This window comes from Helobdella robusta, assembly GCF_000326865.2.
Source record: "Helobdella robusta unplaced genomic scaffold HELROscaffold_12, whole genome shotgun sequence".
Lineage (NCBI taxonomy): Eukaryota > Metazoa > Annelida > Clitellata > Rhynchobdellida > Glossiphoniidae > Helobdella > Helobdella robusta.
This window is the reverse complement of record NW_008703664.1, coordinates 4,003,650-4,025,451: the sequence shown is the minus strand read 5'-3', so window position 1 is coordinate 4,025,451 and position 21,802 is coordinate 4,003,650. Positions and strand designations below refer to the sequence as shown.

Here is a 21,802-nt window from a genome sequence, read left to right as displayed (position 1 = left end):
TGAACAATGACGTCAAAATAAGAAATTGAAGTAACGAATAGAAATAAAATAAATATTATATTAATATAACTAATCGAGTTCTTTGTTAATTTATTGATTGTATTAATTTAATAAAAAAAGTTGACCTCTTCTGAAAACGGTAACCGTTCGAAAATACTAAAATTCAATGTGATTCCACATTTTTATGTTTAAAATTCAAAATTTAAGATTTACTCCATCGTTATTTTCTTAATTAAAATGAAAAGACTTCAAATAACAAATATTGTCTACAAATTCTAGAATGCGCAATTTTTAAAAAATTAATAAAACCAGGTTATAAATTAAAACAACTCAACTACTTTAATATACGAGGTAGTTCGGAGGTATAGAGTATAAATAGAAGAGGGCCAAGGATAGATCTTGAGGTACAACAAGAATCAGAAGTAGTATTATTTAAAAAAAACAGAAGAAAAACGATTACAGAGATAAGAAGAAATCCAAGACAGAAATTAGATGATACTATTAAATGCTAAAAACATCTAGAAAAAAGACTTCGAATCAAATTGTCTACAAATGCTAGAATGCGCAATTCTTAAAAAAAATTATAAAACCAAATAAGAAATTAAAACAACTCAACTAATTTATGGAAATAAAATGATTAATTTTTTTGACATAAACATACATAAATTTTAGAGGTTATCTATTTTTCAAATAGGATACCAAAACCAGCACAAGTTACATATGTGCAAATCTAAACACTAAATTAACTGTATCTACCTAATAAATGAAAACCCATAACAACCACAACATATGAAATCATAATTCTTCAAATACTTTAATTTTAAAATATTCCTATGTCAAATTTTTCTGCCAATATTTTGAATGTATTATTACGCTGACATAATATTAGACGAGAAACTGTGAATCATTTTCCTCACATCCTTCTTTTAAAATTTGTAAACATGAGAAATATTGTGTATAGTGATAATAGAAATTAATGATGATGAAGATGATGTGTTCAAATGAGGATAATGGTAGAAATGGATGATGATGGTTGGGAAGATGATGAGGTAGAAATGAATGATGATGGTTGGGAAGATGATGAGGGTGAATTGTGCTGATGAGGATGAGGACCCACGCGGCCAATCCATCCCGAAAACTGGGAGGTATAAATGGGTGTCTGGAGTGTTGGACCAATCACTGCATATCTATTGCAGGAGAATACATATGTGTGTTTGTTTTGTACGTGTTTGCGTAAGGGCGTGCTGTGTATGTACGTATCTACGTACGCACGCAGGCTTACTTGGTTGGTGATTTGAAGATTTTTGTGTGTAATCATTTATTCATCCACTTATGTTTCGGCTAGTGCATGGATTATAAATGCTCGTGCGTATTTTATGTAATTATTATCATCTAAAATTGTTTATAAAATATTTTAAAACATATAAATGAATGTTTATGAATTTATGGAAGTAGTTGAGATACCAGGGTTCATAAGAATGGAACCTGAGACCGTATATAAAATGCATTACAAAACTGAAGATGGCGAGATCGAGATAGTCTAATGGTTAAGGAGCATGGCGCTACACTCCTGCTGTAGTAGCGACCAGGTTTGAACGCAATAACATCCCCGCCACCCATCACATGCAATGCGTACATTCACAAGCTTTTATATGGGATGTTTGCGCTATTTGTATGCGTTGCTGGTTGATATTTTGGAAAATTAACTGAAAAATTATTATTATTATTAATAAAATTTTAATAAAAAAAGATATTTATAGACTCAAAAGCTACTGTATCAATTGGCTTAAAATTTTGTGTAAGAAAGTATTTATGAACGCGAGAAATGATTGGAACATCAACAAAAATTGGAAAATTAGAGAGTGTCAGATAATTTTCAATATCGGGATAGCAAAAAACCATCGGAAAATTATTAAGACGTCAAAAAATCATCGTAAAATCGAAAAACTATCACATTAATTGAGGAATTGTTGAGACATCGAGAAACTATCGAAAAATTGTTAAAAAGTATTGGGATGTTTGGTAAGTAATTTCGTTCTTTTTTGTGAAAAAGAAAGACGATCTTCGTATAAATAATGAATAAATATTTAATTTAATTATATATTGGCCATTCTGATCCAGCAACTTTTGTCATCTATCTGGTTGTAGCATGATTCCACGCTTATAAAATATTATGTCTTTGCTGTCAAAAAACTGATCTAGGAAATTTTTGACGGTTTCATTTGAGGTAATAATAATAATACTCTAAATGGACCAGGTCTGGAAAATATGGTAGGTGTGGCAGTACATCCCGTCCAAGCCTTAAAAGCTTTTGACAAGTGACACAATTTGTATGAGGTCTCGCATTATGTTGGTCGAACACTACACCTTTTTTATTGATTAATTCTGGTCTTTTCTGTTGATTAATTCTGGCTTTTTTGTTGAAACACATCATTCAGTTTGTCCAGCTGATGAGAGTAGAATTCCAAATTAATTGTTTTGTTATCCGGTAAAAGCTCAAAAAATGACTCCTTTAAAATTCCACCAAACAGGCAGCATCACCTTTTGTTGATGGATATCGGCTTTTAAAATGCTTTGAGCCGGCTCGTCTTTTCTGCTCCATGATCTTTTGCCTTTGACATTGTCATATACAACCCATTCTTTGTCCCCAGTAGTGATGCGCTTCAAAAATGGATCATTTTTGTGACGTTTGAACAGTGAAGCACAGACATTTACGCTACGCACAAATTTCTCTTCGTGAAGACAAAGGAAACCGATATATTGAGCTTCGAGGTTAAACCCAGGCCTTTCAGGTGGTCATAAACAGTTAAACTCGATAAATTTAACCTTTCACCTATCTCACATGTTGTTATTTGCCGGTTTGCATCAATTAATGCCTTTATCACGTCCTTATCAGCTTCAACCGGCCTTCCAGAACGCGGTGCCTCTTCGACATCAAAACTGACGAATCGAAAATTTGCAAACCAGTTTTCACACTGGCGTATTGTCAACACATCTTTTCCATACACATCGGTTAATTGTTTTCTAGCTTGAACAGCATGTTTACCTTTTTTATAGTTAAAAAGTAAAATATTACCAAAATGCTGCTTATTGCTCTTCTTATTTCAAAGGGCACCGAACAAAAACTACTGCGTACAATCAATTGAACTTTTTCACACACAAGCCTTGCTCTATCAACTGTTAAAACATATAATGACAATGCAACTTTGAAGTTAGCTGTGAAAAAATACAATTAAATCCTCTGTCGGGAAAAAACGAAATTAGTACCCGAACAATATAATAATTTAGTATCGATGGTCGAGACTAATATTGAAATTTTTCTTCTTAATGTCATGATCTGAAACGAAATGACAAATAACACATTACATATACATTTTAATAGACACAAATACATTTTTTAAGCTAAAAATGTTTTCAGTTGCGTCGGCCAACGTTGTGTAGGGGTAGTAAATAAAGTTCAACGTATCCAGAATGCTGCCGCCAGATTGGTTATTGGTCATTGTAGACGTGATAACATTATAAAGTAGTTGGAAAGCCTCCACTGGCTGCCGATCAGGGAACGGATAAGATTTAAGATGGCCGTTGTGGCTCATGGTTGCGTAAATGGTGATGGCCCAGAATATCTGAAGGAGGTTTTTTGCATAAGAACTGAAGTTGATGTGGGATATACATTGCGTTCGGTTTCGTCAGAAATGATGGTAATTCCTAGGACCAGGACAAAACTGGGTGACAGATGTGTGCGGGTTGCTCTGCCCAAGGTATGGAATGATCTTCCAATAAGATTGAAACAAATTGTTCCAGATAAAAATTTCAGAAAAGTGTTAAAAAGTTATTTATTTGACAAAGCATTTAATCACAGTACCATCATCTAAGGAATGTCAATAGAGTGAATAACATAACAATAATAATAATAATAATTCTTTTCAATTCATTTCAATTCATTTTATTTCAATTCAATTCAGTATGATTGCATAAAAACAATAGGCGCTAACTCAAGTCAATATGCCCATATTCAAAATCTCATGCAACAAAAAAACAGTTAAATATAATCAATAAAGTTTACAAGCATGTGATTAAACATTTAAATAAAAAAGTTACGAACAGCAGCAATCATACACAATGTCAAAATCGTTCATAAAAACATCCGATCTCATTTTAAAATGAGTCAGGCTATCAACTTCGACCAAATCAGTTGGCAATTTGTTCCAAAACAATGTTATTTAAAGAATTAAACTGTAAAATTTTCAAGTTTATAATGTTGTCTGGTGTTTCTAAAAAAAGTTTTTGTAAAAATATAAAAACCCAAGCAATCAGTTTTTTATTATTAAAAAGATATTATAAATTAGTATTTATATAGTCTATCTTAGACTTGATACACTGTAACAGTGATGTCAAAAACCTAACAGTGAATTGTTATTTGACCAAACACGACTTCACAACCTTCAAATAATGCACCACTACTGCATGCAAATGAACAGATCAGTCACACTTGTGCGAGTGCTTCTACTTACACCAACAGACATCACGTGAGTTCAGAGGATTCGTGGAAAAAATAAATGAGCGAGCATAGTTTACTTATTTTGCATTCAAACTCCATTTGTATGTTGCATGTGAAATGCACGTCTGTGTACGTTTGTTGATAATCAAAATTATGAAAACCAACCAGCAAACAAACAAACGAATGAACGAACGAACAAACAAACAAACAAACGAACAAACGAACAAACAAGATACTCTCAAAGTGCCAACCCAGGTGATGCTCAAATAATGCGTCCCTTCTTTTTGCATGTTGCTGTATGTTGCTGTTGCTGTATGCAAATTTTATATCAATACACGAATGAAAAATGTACACGCACGTGTCTCAGTTTAAAATGTGCGAAATAGAGAGTGATCATCATTTAGTGTGCTCGTTATTCAAGTCGTCGTCACAAGTTAGATTGCACACGCAATATATACATTATGTTTAGAAAGTCACATGTGTTGAAACTTTTTCTTTTTGTCATCAACAAAAAATATCAGCAGCATCTCTTGGTGGATGGTGTCTTCTCGTTTCCATGGTAATTAAAGTCTCAGGAGAGTCTCATAAAGGATGAGAGAACTGATGGCGGTGTACGGCGAACGCGCTTCCTAGCCTGTGCATGGGGAAATCAAGTAATTGTTTAAGACGTGCATTCATGTGGCTTCATATGTCACATAACATTCTCCATCTATGTGACTTTCTATTAAATGATGTACACCACACTATAAAACTATATACATGTTCTGCAGTGTTTACGTAAGCACATGTGCGTACGGAATGTCGGGGTAAACATTCGTGAGAATACGTGCGTGTATTAAACTTCATGAAAATGTGTTTGTGAATGTATATTATCAACGAATAAATTGTTGCTCTTTTATTCTCATGCTTGGTCGTGCACAATAGAAGGTGTCTCAATACGTTTGCAGCTTACTTGATATTCAGATTCTACGTTTAATTTAACATCAATGAAGTTAAATTTTAAAACATCAACTTTTCATGACTTCAATGGAATTTTTATTTAGTATCATTTGTTGTTAAAAAACTTTGAAGCATATTTAATTCAACTATTAAAATATATGAAATTTGTGATATAGGTAGAGGCAAGCTAAAAAGCTGTGATATAGCTGTGATATAGCTGTGAAATTTGTGATATAGGTAGAGGCAAGCTAAAAAGCTGTGATATAGCTGTGATATAGCTGTGAAATTTGTGATATAGGTAGAGGCAAGCTAAAAACTGCTTGCTCAACATCGTGATGTTGAGCAAGCAGTTTTTCAAAGTGCCCAAGCCAACCACACAATTGAACTCGGTGGTCACTGCGTAACTGCCTCTTTAATGATTCTTTAACATAACGTCAGTAACTCTCACATCAATTATCCAAATGAACAATTTTAATTTTTGCTGGCCTCTCATGAAAGTCAAAACTCTTGTCCTTTCTCACTTGTTACTAAAAAAAAGTAAATAGCAAACATGTTTGCAAAACAAAGCTAAACAATAAGAGAGCTACTGGATGAACCGTGCAAAAGTTAGTCATTGAAATTATTCATTAAATTTTTAATATTCCATTACTTTATTATTGCCTTGAAGTTGATAAATAGTTTTTTTTAATTCATTGACAGTTTTGTACAGATTTTCCTTTATTCAATCAACAATATTCTACACAACCAACGCGTGCATAACAAACTTTCCAACTTTTAATCTTAATTAACAAGAGAAACACAATTTTTATTTGTTGTTTGAATTCAAAATATTAAAATCACATAACGAGTTACCGAAACGAAATAACCGATACTTAGTTACCAACACCAAATAACCGATACCGAGTTACCAATACATCAATAAAAAATTTTCAAGTTTCCGATCCCTTTCCAGATCGACATCTGACATCTGGAACGCCTATTCTGATTTACAGAAACTTTCATGCACACTGGCCTACACACACACACACACACACACACACACACACACACACACACACAAACACACACACACACACACACACACACACACACAGAGACACATACAGACACACACGCATTGAAATAATTATGTTCAGATGCACATAATTGTTTATGAAGTGTTGTCTGAAAACAGAATCTATTGATATACGCACAGTTTTAACAGTTCAGTCCACGAGAATAAGGAATGGCGGAGGCCTTAATAAATTCGTGCAAAATAAAATTGGTAACATCAGTACCTTATTAAAATTGTAACATCAGCATCTTATCTGATCTTCAAAACTTCACAACAGGACAGATGCTCAGAACATGAAATTAGATAGATGAGACTTCTTTCTTGAAGTTTGACATTATTTGTTGTGTTGTACTGCTGCACTGCAATGAGCATTAATGTTCATGATTCTTGCGTAATTTAAAGAAAAGGTTATTTCCAACAAAGTCTAATTTGAAAAAAATCAGTAAATGACGAAAGAATCTGTCGTTCTTATTTGCCTTTATAGAGCCAAATCATCAAGTTAATTCATTAAAATCTAATTTTATTTCAACGTTTTCTTATAGACTGCAATATGAACTGAACATTAACATCATCAACAACATCACCAACAACTTCAACAACATCAGCAACAGCATCGACAACATAAATATTTATAAATAAAAATAACATAAAAACATAATTGATGAAAGAAAGAATAAAAACGATAAATAATTCAAACTACATGCACACGCACACGTGTACATGCACTCGAAACATATATGGACGCATGCATCGTAACGATAATACGTAGAAATATGCGAAGGAGTCGCGATGAAGAAGAAAAAAAATTTAACAGCTGTACACTGACTTATCTGAATCGTTAGAATCCTTGCGACATTTGAACGATGAATGATCGAATGTGACGTCAGCAGTGGATTGATCACGTGATGCTTTATTAATGTCCTCGGATGTGCTGCTGGTGTTGGCATGCTTCGTCTGTTCAAGTGTGGGTGGTTTTTTTTACCAGAATTAATGAATTTTGAAAATTTTGTAATATCGCAATTGTATAATTATTTAAATTTAAATTTAACGGTACAACATATAAGGTTGTGTGGCCAAGTATAATGATGAATTTAACACAATTCAGTAATTTGGTATTCTGATTTTTTACGTTCTTCAGATTTTAGCTCAGCCAGTTAGACGTGCAATGTACAAATTAAACATTTTTGCACAATCGAAAACTTATTTAAAGTCAGGCAATAAACAAATTGGATTCAAAGTTAAACAAGTGGCTCATTTCCGATTGACCAATTATACAATTATAATGTATCTAATTTCTATTTGGTAGGACAAACGACAAATTTTTAAAAATCTGAACCAATACCAAATCTGTTTTATTTATTCGACAAACTTGCATATATTAACATTGATAAGTTATAAATAAAGTTTAACAAAAGTTTAATTATTATTATATTATATTGATATAGAAGACATAAAGACATGTGAACACTGATACATACATGCATGTCAAAACGGATACAAACATGTGAACACGGATACCAATAAGTGAGCAAAGATACAAGCATATGAACAAAGATACAAATACGGAAAGCAATAAGTGAGCAAAGATACAAACATGCGAATAAGGATAAAAACATGGAAACAAACATGTAAAACACCGAAACAAACATGCAGAAAGCAGCACTGAGGGGGAATCAGAGACGCACTGCAAATTTACGTTCGTTTTATTTCGGCGTGGCTACTGATAGATGATGCGATCCGTTTTTGAACTGGACACATCGTCGTCTGACTGGCGCGCACGTCCCTCAACACCAGCCATCAGTGCTTATCAAGCTTGCTGCAGAGTTTCGTGCGCTCATCTCTCGCGAGAGTTTAAATCAGTGGTCGTAGGCGCTTTGTATTGACGCTGATTGCCGCTCTAGACGATAAATTTTCACGTTCATCCGACGATTCTGCATTCATTCTCGTTTGTTCAATTTGTGATTTAAGTTCTGCCTATGTCTGTCCAAGAACATTTATTTTAAAATAATCTAATCACCGTTCGCAATTCATTGGGTTCTTTTAATTCTTCTTGTGGCTTTTTCACAGTGTGCATCATTATTTTATATTTTGTTTGCAGATGGGAGCGTTGTTTGATTTCTTTCAACGTATATTCGTGTAACAAATTTATTTTCAAGTGTATGTTGAAATTAATTTGACTATATTAGAAATCTACTTACAATAAACAGAATTTATTTAACACTTATAAATATGGTAACAATCTTTTATTCAGCAATAAAATCAATGAAAATGGCAGTACAAATAAAATAATAAAATAAAATAAAATGTCAAGGCGAAGAACATAATAACTATCAAGAAGACCGAGAGTCACCAAATGCTGTTGATTTTAATTTTCATATTTTTCTATAGTTCTCTTCAAAAACAGATTTGAGTTGGTGGAAGCAGTTCACACCGCCAGTTATAACTCAAAAATCTCTTTCAATCAATTTTTTTGAAGTAAAATAAATAAAAACTATTTAATTTTGTCTCAATGTAAATAAAACTCCAAAACCACAGGGTATTTATCTTTTATCTATTGTATATATGTTGTATACTATGTACTGCACATATATTGTATACGTTGTATGTGATTCTAAATAAAATACATATACCCATTTATATTTTATTTTGTTGTTTAGTTTGAATTTTTAAACAGGTTTCTTAAATTATTTTTCAAAATAAATATGAATTATAATTTAGCATATAAATTTATCTGAAAAATAAATAACCTAGCTAGACAATGGAAGTGAGATAAGAATCTTTAACTAATCAAACAACTAATTTTTAAACAACGCATGGATATTTTGAAACAATATAACAACAGTCTAATTTCTAATATATATATATATATATATATATATATATATATATATATATATACATATATATATATATATATATATATATATATTATACAAGTTTTTATTTCAATGTCTCATCAATTAAGTGATTTGTTCAAACCAGAGATGAATGTTTTAAAATGAAGTAAATATAACGGACGAAACAAGATGGAATTGATGTTGGTGTGTCAATTAATTATTTATGCTGGTTGAACAATTGAGATAGTTGCTGGTTGAGTTTGATTTTATTTGTCTTTTTAAATATGAAGTGAGAACAAAACACCCACAATAAGCCACACACGACAAGCCACGTAAAACGAGCCACACAAAACTAACCACATAAAACAAGCCAAACAGTAAACAAACAACGCAAAAGAATTATGCAGCAGAGCACTGTTAGAAGCAGCAACCGCTAAAAACCAGGCTACACCCAAAAGCCATGAAAGACAGCAGAACATCGATAGAAGCAGCAACAAAGCAGACCGCGGAGAAATCTCTGAAGACTCAATCCAAGCCACGTGAGACGACATCCATTCCACTTTATCGGCACTTCCATCATTCGCTTGTATCATTTCCATATATAATTTGTTTTGAATGTTGATGTATATTTTGCTGCACTATAAAGGAGTGAGCGATTTAATGTTATATTATGTCCATCTTAGAAGAAGGAATTTAATGGCATATGATAAAGTGAGCACATGTTTTGAAATATTGTATAAAGCTATAAACAACATCCCAGAACGTTAAGCTATAAACCATGCAGACAAATATTTAAAACCGCATCTAAGCAGTCGCAAGTGCAACACATAAAATATTGCAGCATGCAACGAACAAGTAACAAATTAAACAAAAAATGCCAGCAAAACAGTAAGCAACAATGTGGTAAGACTTACAGCATAGTAGATAGCAGAACCATGTAACCCGTGCATACAACTGAAACAACAAACACACCCCACCACACAACAAATTTGTGTTCAGTTGCTCGTGTCTCAGACAACATCTTCAACATCTTCCGTCCACTCGCATAAAACACATGCGTGGAAAACTATAAAACATATTTTAAACTGAAAAAAAAACTTAAAAAGGTGAATGTTTATATTCTACATTATGACAGCACATGAAAGTTACTTCAAATGTTTGTCATAGCTTAATTTTTTATATCTCCATTTAAATTTTGGTGAATAATGACTATTATTCTGATGTGTTAGTTTTTTGTCATGTTTATTTGTTTATTTTATATTTAAAACAAAATGAGCAGTGTATGATTTTATGTTTATTCTGAAACATCGTTGCTGCTGATGTTCGCACGCATTTAATTTCATTCAACGAGAGCACGGATATTTTTGTGGTTTTTAATTAAATAAATTCAACACAAATTCATTCACCAGTATATTTTTCCGTTTAATTATAAAAATTTTCAAATTAATGTCAAAAATTTTATTTCAAAAAATAAGTTGAATACAAATTTTTAAAAAGATCGAAACAACGTTTTATCACTTGCAAGGACACTAACCCACAATATACCCTGGCTGATTGTTAGGAAGTTCATTAAATTAGTCTCCGTGAACATGTTAGGTTGGTCGTATTTTTATGACACATGTACTTCGGCGTGAAAGTACAAAAATTATCATCCCAGCATCAGTAGTTAAATTATTTTCATATATAATCCTATTTCTCTTCTCATTGTAATGCATTTACTAGCAAGTAAAAATCAGAATATTTTCAGAGCTCGATCAGTGAATCCAGTGTTTGGACATGAGGAAGTTGCGATGATTGTTTCTGAAGGCAAAAAATAATACATAAAAAAATAGCTTATGCAGGAATAAGTGGCAAGAGCTTTCACACAAAAAGGAGGGCATTGGAATTGGCGGTAGACTGACTCAGTGGGGATACGGAAAATAATCGGAAGCAATGATAATCACTATTGGTGAGGCCCTGGTTAACATGGCCAAGAACAAAAAAATTAACAATGATGTAGATGACCAGCGAATAAACGATAAGATGACAGAATTACAGTGGATGAACAGATGTATAATGGTAGCATGGCCACATGGACACCGCAGATAGCGGCAAATGAGCAAGTGGATGAAACTGCCAACAAAGGAAAATATCTGCCAGCAGATAAATAAATATTTAAGCAAAGTTAAAGTCAGCAGATTATAGAGAAGCTTACAGCCAGCAAAGAGATCCAACATGACAAATGCAGAAAAGGGTACACTATGCCATTCGACAGGACCAACAAAAAATTAGACAACCATGCCAGGATTAACCTTTGTCAATTTGGTGTTGATGTTGAAAAATTATTAAATAAGGGTAATAATGTCCAAAGTGGATAAGTGTAGATTATACGGAGAGAAGACTGAATGAGTCCCACAGTTGTGAAAGGAGTGTCCGGCTCTGTAAAACTTGAAAAGCACAGGGAGTAGTTAGAATTATGGGAGAAATTCTCTGGAGGCTAGAAAACAACAGTCATTCATTGACTACTACTATTAACCATACATCATCATCAAAAACAACAATAATATCATCACCACCACCAGCAACAACAACAAAAACAACAACGATGGTAAAAACATTACCATCATCACGAACGAGGAAAAATATATCTTGCACTATTAACTCAACCCGATATTATAAAAACCATAGTAATTACAAATAAGAATAAAAGCCGGAAGTTTATTAAAAAGTTTGAGCTGGAAAAAAATGTAAAAAATAAAATTGACCATCATACAGCCTCTCCATCAATCAGCATATGTTAGGGATTAATATGAACACACATGCCAAAAACACAAAAATGTGAAATCCTTGGCTACTTAGATTAAAATATTTAATAAAATTTATTTTTTCTTAAAAGTTAATATAATTTGTTGACGAGCAAGTATACGAGAGCAGGGCCCATGGTATGTGCCTATAATATGTGCCTATGATATGTGCCTATGATATGTGACTATGATATGTGCCTATGATATTTGCCTATGATATGTGCCTATGATATGTGCCTATGATATTTGGCCATGATATTCACCAGTCCAAAATCACCAGGCGACTTGCGCGCTCTTGGTCACGTGTTTAATAGTTTCGCTGCATTGATCTCTGACTTTACCATTAGTGGGCCATTTGACATTACAGATGTTGATGTTGCTATAAATATATATGCGGTATATGTATAAATATATATGTGTGAATGTGTTTGTACGAACATTTATATATATTGACACTCAATGACTCAATGACAGGGTGGCAGTGCTCGATGAGTCACTTAGACTCTTCACTGTCTTCCTGGACCTTGTTTCTTTTTTGGGTTCTAAATAAAAATTGTAATTGTAATTGATATTGCTCTTGAACTGTTCAATCGTGAAATACTTTGCACCGTGTCAATCATTGCGTGGTCCCTCTTGCTCGATGGTCTGACGGTGACTGCAGAGGGAAAAAAAGCTCTGCTGCAAGTTTAAAAAGTTATATAAAACCGACTTGGTTGAAAAAAATTTTATTTTATTTATTTAGCACAACTGACCAGAGGGCCCAACGGACCACTTACCCAATCAGGAAGAGAAAAAGAAATGTTATAAAGTTAGGCATTTGGCAGACAGATGAAAAAGTCAACACACAAAAAAAAAAAGCAAAATAAGAAAATATTAAACATAAATTTGCATAGTTATTCCTAACACCGTCAAAATAGGTAATTTTTAAAACGATCGGTTGAAATACATACGAACATCAGATAATGTTTAAAAAAAAACCAATATTAAACAAAATACACAGTATATTCCATAAATAGTTGGTTGTTATACGAAAACAAAAATCAACAAATTAATTTATTGATCATTTGTTAAAAAATGCTTCAAGTCAACAGAGAGTAGTTTGCGTCTAAAAACATCATAAGTTGGAGATGAGACAACTTCATCCGGTAGTGCATTCCACACTCGAACCACTCTGTTGAAGAAGATATATTTGGTAGTATTATCGCTTGAGTTGCATTCACGAAGTCTCTTGCCATGACCACGAGTTGACAAATAATGAGATGGAACAAAATTATCTTTCAAATGTTGAACAGTGAGATTGTTAAGTATTTTGTATAACAAACATAAATCAAAAATCAATCGGCGATGTTCCAATGTTTGTATTTTGACAAAGTGTAAACGAGACAGATACGGAAGATGGTGGATTGAAGCAATGGCCTTAGTGAATCTCCTTTGAACTTTTTCGATATTGCTAATTTGATATTTATAGTGAGGACACCAGACAGTTGAGCAATATTCCAGTAGAGGACGGACATAAGTGCAAAAGGCCTTGTTGAGCAAATCTTTATCCTTGGATGTAAAACATTTAATAATAAGACGAGCACGGGTAGAAGATCTATGCGCAATGTTGTTAATATGATGTTTAAAACTTAGTTTATTATCGAATATTACACCTAGATCTTTAAAATATTCGACAGGTGTCAGAATGTGATTTTCTATCACATACTGATTTATGGCAGTAACATTTTTTGAACATGGTAGAAATGAGCAAAGCGAACATTTGTTAGGAGAAAGCGGTAGTTGCCATCTGATGCTCCACGCGATAATATCGTTAAGGACCTGTTGCAGTTGGAATGAATTTGATGAACCGGCATACAATTTGATATCATTAGCAAAGAGCAGCATAGAGACATGTTGAGATGAAAGGCAGTCTTCAATATCATTGATGAAGATGAGAAACAGGGTGGGTCCCAGAACGCTGCTTTGGGGTACCCCACTTGGGGTGTCAGAATGTGATTTTCTATCACATACTGATTTATGGCAGTAACATTGCCCACTTGGGGTACCTGCAACTGGACTGGACAGTTTATTTTGAATCTTGACTATCTGTGAACGGTTATATAGAAAATCTGTTATCCATCCGAGCAAATTTCCGCCAATGCCATATGCTTTTAGCTTACAGATTAGCTTTGTGTGCGAAACTGAGTCGAAGGCCTTTTGAAAGCCGAGATAGACTGTGTCGCATCTTTCCTTTCTTTGGCGAATTAATAACAGATCGCTTAGAAATTTGAGGAGGTTAGTAGTTTTTGATCTGGCAGGCAAAAAACCGTGCTGAAATTTTGACATTAAATTGTTGTTTAACAAATAAGATATTATATTGTTCTTGACTATTTTTTCCATAACCCGGCAAGATGAGCAGATAAGTGATATTGGTCTGTAACTGCTGGGGTAATTGGTTGGACCCTTTTTATGGATTGGAGTAACAATTGCTTTTTTCCATTTTGTTGGTAGAGAGTTAGTTCTGAATGACGTATCAAATATGTGACACAATGGAAGAGCCAGACTTGAAGCACACATCTTGAGAAACCTGTTTGGTATTCCATCCGGGCCCACTGATGTTGTATTTTTTAATTTGCGCAGAGTGAGATACAAAATCTGTGGAGTGAAGCAAGCGTCATTCAATGATTCTGTTGTACGATTTGATAGAGAACAGTTGCTTTTATCATCGATGGTGAAAACAGAGGAAAAATACTCATTGAACATATTTGTCATCACAACAGGATCAGTAGTTACATTGCTATTATTATTATTAATATTATTGTTAATTATTAAACAGTTATTGTTGTTATTGTTGTAACTATTATTAATGCTACCATTGTTTTCATCACTACCATTAGCAACAATTTTATTATAACTAATTCTATCCTTAAAAATATCAACACCAATACTTATATCACTGTATTCATTGTTATTATTTATGTTAATATTATACTTATAATTATTATCACCTCTGTTATTGTCATTGTTACTATCATTATTATTATTGTTATCATTACCATTATTATTATCACCATTGACATTACTAATATTTTTACTACTATTATTGTCAATATTAATACCATATTTATTATTATTATAACTACTATGGACACCATTATTAATACCATCGTTATTATTACTATTGTTATTACAATTACTATTATAATCACCACCACTATTACCATTAACACCACCACTACTAACATCACCATTACTGTCAACATTGCTATCAGTATTTTTATTACCATTATTATTATTACCATTACCATTATCATTATTATTACCACCATTATTATCATCATCCCCATTGTTGTTATCCTTATTGGTACAATTATTATTACCATTATTGCTATCATCATTATTATTTTTATAACCATTGCTATAATTAATATTATCACTACCATTATTATTATCACTATTATGATTAATGTTGTTGCCTTTATCGTTACTATTGTTATAATCGTTATTATCATCACCATTATTATTATTGTCACCACTATTGTTATTGCTAAAACTATTAAGATTATCATTGCTGAAATTACTATTACCATTATTATTAGCATTGCTATTACCACCACCTTCATTATTATCACCACCACTGTCATTTTTATTATCATTATTATTACCAGTACCATTACCATTACAAATATTATTATTACTATCAATATAATTATCAATACAATTATCATTACCATTATTAACATTATCATAATTATCATTATTATTACTATTTTTATTAATAATTATTAATAAATTATTATTACTAAAACAATTACGATCATCATTGCTGAAATTACTATTACTATTATTATTAGCATTATTATTACTATCACCATCATTATTATCACCACCACTATCATTTTTATTATCATCATCATTACCATTACCATTACCATTACCAATATTATTAATACCATCAATATAATTATCATTACCATTATTATTATCATTATTACCATTATCATGATAACCATTATTATTACCATTTTTATTAATATTGACATCACCATTATTATTATCACTATTATTACCATCACTATCTTTATTATTAGTATTATTATTCTCGCCACTATCATTAATCTTACCATCGCTATTATTACTGTTATTAACCACAACAAAATTATTATTATTATTGCTGATATTACCATTTGTATTGTTGTTATTGTTAATTTGGAGGCTGGCTATCAAGGGCTTGGAAAACAGTTTGTTATTGACATAGCGATAAAAATTTTTAACATTCGCTTTAGACAGCAATTGGTTTTCTTTATTTTTGCGGTGTAGATTGGCTAAGTTAGAGCAGTAACAGGAAATCCTCAAATATTGTTCTTTATCAACTGGATTTGAACTTGCTTTCCATTTCCTCCAAAAATAAAGTTTAGTTTTGTATAATAAGCGAAGTGCCCTAGGAGCTTGATGTTGAGACGGTGATTGACTACGTCCAATTTTGGGAACAAAAATCGATATTGCGTGGTTGATTATTTGTTCAAATGTGTCCCAACACATATTGACATTGAAACAGTGCTGAAAATGATAATTCCAATTTATATTAGACAAATAATTATTAATATCATTATAATTAGCACTGTTAAAATCATAGGAGTACGTTTTGATGAATGGGTTGACGTCTGGTGGGTTGTTGATGAAACAGTTGATTTGAAAAGTGATGATGTTGTGATCACTTGAGGCAAGCGGACTGATAATCTCTAACTCGGCCAGTAAACTGGAATCATCAGAAAGTACCAAGTCGAGGATATTTTGACCTCGAGTGGGCTAATCAACCAGTTGTTGCAGACCAAGTTCGTTGAAAAGTTGAATAAATGAATTATAAATTGAGTTATTTGGTGAAGAATAATTGGTCCAGTTGATGAATGGAAGATTGAAGTCACCTAACAGACAGTTGACATGACCTCTACACAGCTCTCTAATGCATTGTATGCTATCAGTGGCATAATCATCAGCCGACCAGTCAAAACCACCAGGGCGATAGTATGATATGAAGCGGTGATGCGTAGATGATATGGTAATATCAATAGATACTATTTCGATGTGCTAGTATTTAGTTGGTATTATGACCTCTTTGAAAGATGTTGAGTTTTTAATGATAAAGCCCACGCCTCCACCACGTGATCTACGATCTTTTCTAACAAAAACGTATCCGGGAGGTAAAAACAAGCTGTCACAATCATCCGGAGAGAGCCATGTCTCAACAACAGAAAAAATATCCGGATCATAATACGATAGAAATAAAATTAAGTCGTTCTTTTTATTTTGTAAGCTTCTGACGTTAGTTAAGGCCAACCGAAGAGGCCTGATTTAACGAAAGGGCTGTCCTTTGTCAGTCTCCTCCGCTTTAGATTTGTCACCGGCTAATTTGGCAAGGCGTCGTGCCTGGCGCTTGATGTAAGTTTGTTCTGCCTGTCTTTTTGACAAATCAAAGTTTATAAAAATATTCCTCGTATCAGTCTTTGAACGTAGGATCCTGGAAGAGAATATTAAATCATCTACTGCCGATGGTCCGGACAAGGTAACACATAGCCTTGAGCTGCCAATACGACGTGTTTTAATGACCTGTGGTTTGATCGTCAGATGTTTCTCACAGAGATCCAGCACAATATCTCTGTCATTGATTCCTGATTGCTCCACAAGACCAGAAATGATCACGTTATTGGCTCGGCGTTCCTCATCTTTACGCTCTCTTTCAACTATCCACAAAGCCTTGGTCATCTGCTCAATCATCGGTGTCTCGTTGAGCTTCAATACCTGTTTCTGACACTCAGAGACGCTGGTGGACAATGTGGACATAGTATTGTGAAGTTGACACATCGAATCAGTGACGGCGTCTGACATACTTCGGACCGCTCGCTCGAAGCTATTACTGAGGCCCTCCATTCGCAGCAATGTTGATTCAAAAAGTTTGCTCATTAAACCCTCTGAGATAGCCAGTGATTTGCGTAGATTTTCGTTTGACTTTTCAATAACCAACGTCAGGCTGGAGTCAAACTTTTCAAATATCTTTTCAAGACTGCTGTTGAACAGAGTTATGACTTTTTCAAGGTTTTCGTTAGATTTCTTAAGCAGATTGTCGAAGCACTTCATGGTGTGATCATTTGACTTATCTAGTATTTTGGCCACAATACTTTCAAATGACTCGACGGGGATTGCTGTTTGATGTTTAGTTGATGACATGATGATACGTATCAGAATTAGGATTTTTTAAATAAAAATTTTTTAAAAATTTTTAATGGCCAATTATTTAGTTCAGTTTAATAGTCTGTGAAAAAAAAAAAAAAAAAAAAAACAGAATTTCACGCAGCGCAAAGCAATACAGAAATTCAAAACAAGCAATACAACTTTGGAGACAATCCTATAATACAACTATATCTTTATCGAATAGACACTATTTATAATTAAATTTAGATAAATTGAAATAAATAAAACTAATTTAAACCGCAATTAATTAACCAACAAAAATTATATCACCTAATGCAGCAAAATTTTGTCCATTTGACAAACCAAAATACAAGAGAAAAATTCGATAATATCCAGCAAAGTTTAGAAAAAATATGGACCGAACGAAATTACGACCAACTCAAACGATACCTTTGCATTTATTTCTATTGAAAAAAATGATTATTGGAAAAAATCTCGTTGCTTTATACAATAATAATTGAACTAGACTTTTTTCGTCTAATATTAACAAATCTCTTGGAAAAGATCGTGCTGATCTTTATGGGGTTGAATCTAATGCTTCGGACTTTTCTCGATTTTTTTAGCAAAAAGATTGCTTCGGTTCGCAACCCATAACCTGTTTGTGTTGTACACTGCAGATGTTTTTAAAATTAATGATAGATATAAGTTCAAACATCACGGTTTTGTCGATGATATTCAGATCATTGCTAGTGCCCTCTTTTGTCGTTTTGATGATCTGGTCTGTAGACTCAGATCATGTCTTTCAAAAATTAATAAGTGGGTGATGGCAAATAGGCTTAAATTAAATCATTTAAAAGCTTAGTTTTTACCGGTTGGTGCTAGGCAGCAATTGGAAAAAGTGAACATTGAGTCTATCAGACTTGCTGATTCTGACATTGAATTCTGCATATCTGCACGCCACCTGGGATTTGTTTTTGATAATAACATGTCTTTTAACGCTCATACTAGGGCAGTTTCCAAAAAGTTTCTAGCGTTGTTTGTTATTCAATTTCGTAAAAGGTTGAAATACCATCTTTTTGTCCAAGCTTACCCGTGCTAATGTTTTTCTTTCTCCATTCATTGCATTGCTTTAGTAAAGTGCTACGCAATTTACTGCAATATTTGTTAGCGCCTCTGAGATCTTTTTAAAGGGCACTTACAAACACACCAATAATAATAATGTGCCCATGATATGTGTTGTAAGATAAAATTTATTGATTGTTTGAAAAAATTAGCTCTAATATGTTGAAGTGTTTTAATATTTAACAATATTTAGATTTACTATTTATATATTTAATTTAAATGGCAGAGTACAATGCCTGCAAAGTAATGCGACAAACCTTCATGTGCATTCTCAGTTCATTGAAAGTTGAAAACTGATTGGAACATATGAGACAATCAAGTTTATAAGCTTGCTCCTGTTGTTGCTGTTGCTGATGTTGTTGATAATGTTGGTGATGATGATGTTGTTGTTTGTATTTTTTACGATATTGCAGAAGTTGTTGTTGTTGAGTTGTTGATGACTCCTCCAGCAACATGCAGTCGGTTCGTTCCTGCCATGTGTTGTCATCTGTTAAATTAATTTTTACAGAAATTGTGCTTATCTAATTATAATTATAAAATTTAAAAGCAAATGAAAATTATAAGTCACAACACCAGCATTAAAATTTAATTCGTGTTTTGTTGCAGCCTCATCGATTGTTAATGTCATTCTTCAAACAACGTCAACAAACTTCTATAAACAACAAAAATAAAACTATGCTGATGTGGCATGATGTATCTAACGAAGTATTATGTCCAATTAAAAAAAAAGTCATCAACACATTCAACAAGAATTGTACCACCATTCAATGAAGCGTCTAAAACAGATTACATGTAGTTCAGGTGACGGACGTTCAGCGACGGACGTTCAGAACTCTGAAGAAGAAACACGTTTTATTTTCTAATGATGTTTTTTTGTAAAAAAAAGAAGAAATTCAATAGAAGACAAGAGTAGGGCAGCTCAGAGAGTTCTGAATCAAGCAGCGTCAATGTTAAGATACACAGATAGTTCGGTCGATCCAGTCACAATAAAGCTATAACGGCATTCAGGAAAGATGACATTTTACGCAAAGAAATAAGGCCTGCAGATGCGTCTTGTGTGATGAAGTAGTTTCGATAGGGAAAGAATTGCTTTAGACGTGGCTGATGAATGGCTTCAGAAAAGCACTGACAGCCCGGAAATAGTTAAAATGATAGAAAATGCTGTAATAAAGATTCAGATAACATCATCGGTTGAATGCTTTAACGAAATTTGAAAGGTTTCACACAAAAAACAATAACGTAGATTTTATGAATTAAATCAATGAATAAGTTTACGGAGCACATAATGAAAAAAATTTGATACAACCAAAAACAGGCTAATTTGCTAGATCCCCAGTTAACTTTTCAAATTTAAAAAAAAACTTGTTTACTTTTCAAAATTTTCAACATAACCTACTAATAATTTTTTTCAAATTTACCATAATTCACAAAAACAAACAATCAACGATATTAATGTAATAGAGTGTGTTTTTACACACGCACACATATGTCCCGTTACATTTCTCAAAACATTCAAAGCAAAAGTGCTTACACAGCGTTTAAGTTATTATTAATGAATAATGGGAACACTGCTTTTATTTTATCAAATATCACAAAATGAATATAAAGATAGATATAAAATAATGTTTAATATAATAAAGTATTTAAATTAATAGGCTGTTAGTCTAATTTGCTCATCACTCGACAAAAATGAGTACAAACAGAGGATTATAGTCAATAAAAATAAGGTTCATTCATTATTCCTATCGCAATATATTGAGTAAGATGATGATAACACAGAGTTTATTAAATTGTTTCTAAAATCGTTCGACCAAATTAAGTTAACCAGCGATAAATTAAAAGTATTGTAAAAACCCATTGTAGAAATTTCAAATGTTTTAATTAAAAGTTTAAAATTATTGTATTCACTCTTTAAATTAAGTTGAAGGGCTTGAGAGTACTTTTCAATTTTGTATTCTTTAGATTTTTTAAAATTTGTTTCGTGGCATATCGTTAGTTCTAAAATCTCGATCGTGTCGTCGCGGACCAGTGCTATATCAGGGCGCAGAGGTTTAAACAGCGTTGATACTGGAGAAAAATCTTCACACTCCAGATCGGCAAACAACGAGACTTCCAAACTTGCGCATTTTTTAATATTTTCTAAAACTATTGAGAGAACTTTGTTGTGACGATCTGAATATCTTTTCAAAGCTGCAACGGAGCTACAGTTGGACAAAACATGCTTGTTTGTTTGATAAGCGTCACATAGCGGACATTGTGGTTTAGACGTTTTGCCCCATCTTGCTAGGTTGGAGTTTGTTGGAAGTTGTTGAATGATACTTTTCCTAATAAACTTGTAAATAACCTCTGACTTTGTGGCCGTAGACCTTGACCAGCGAACTATTTAATCTGATTTGATGTT

General features: G+C 32.9%; 1 protein-coding gene across 1 annotated transcript; it reads right to left on the bottom strand.

The window, feature by feature from the left end:
* Nucleotides 1-17,442: 17,442 nt before the first annotated feature.
* HELRODRAFT_168073 (hypothetical protein) lies at nt 17,443-18,315 on the bottom strand (the record flags this gene model as incomplete). The annotated part of the gene is made up of 1 exon (XM_009013763.1): nt 17,443-18,315. The coding sequence occupies one exon, from the start codon at nt 18,313-18,315 to the stop codon at nt 17,443-17,445; it is 873 nt and encodes a 290-aa protein (XP_009012011.1).
* Between the last annotated feature and the right edge of the window lie 3,487 nt (nt 18,316-21,802).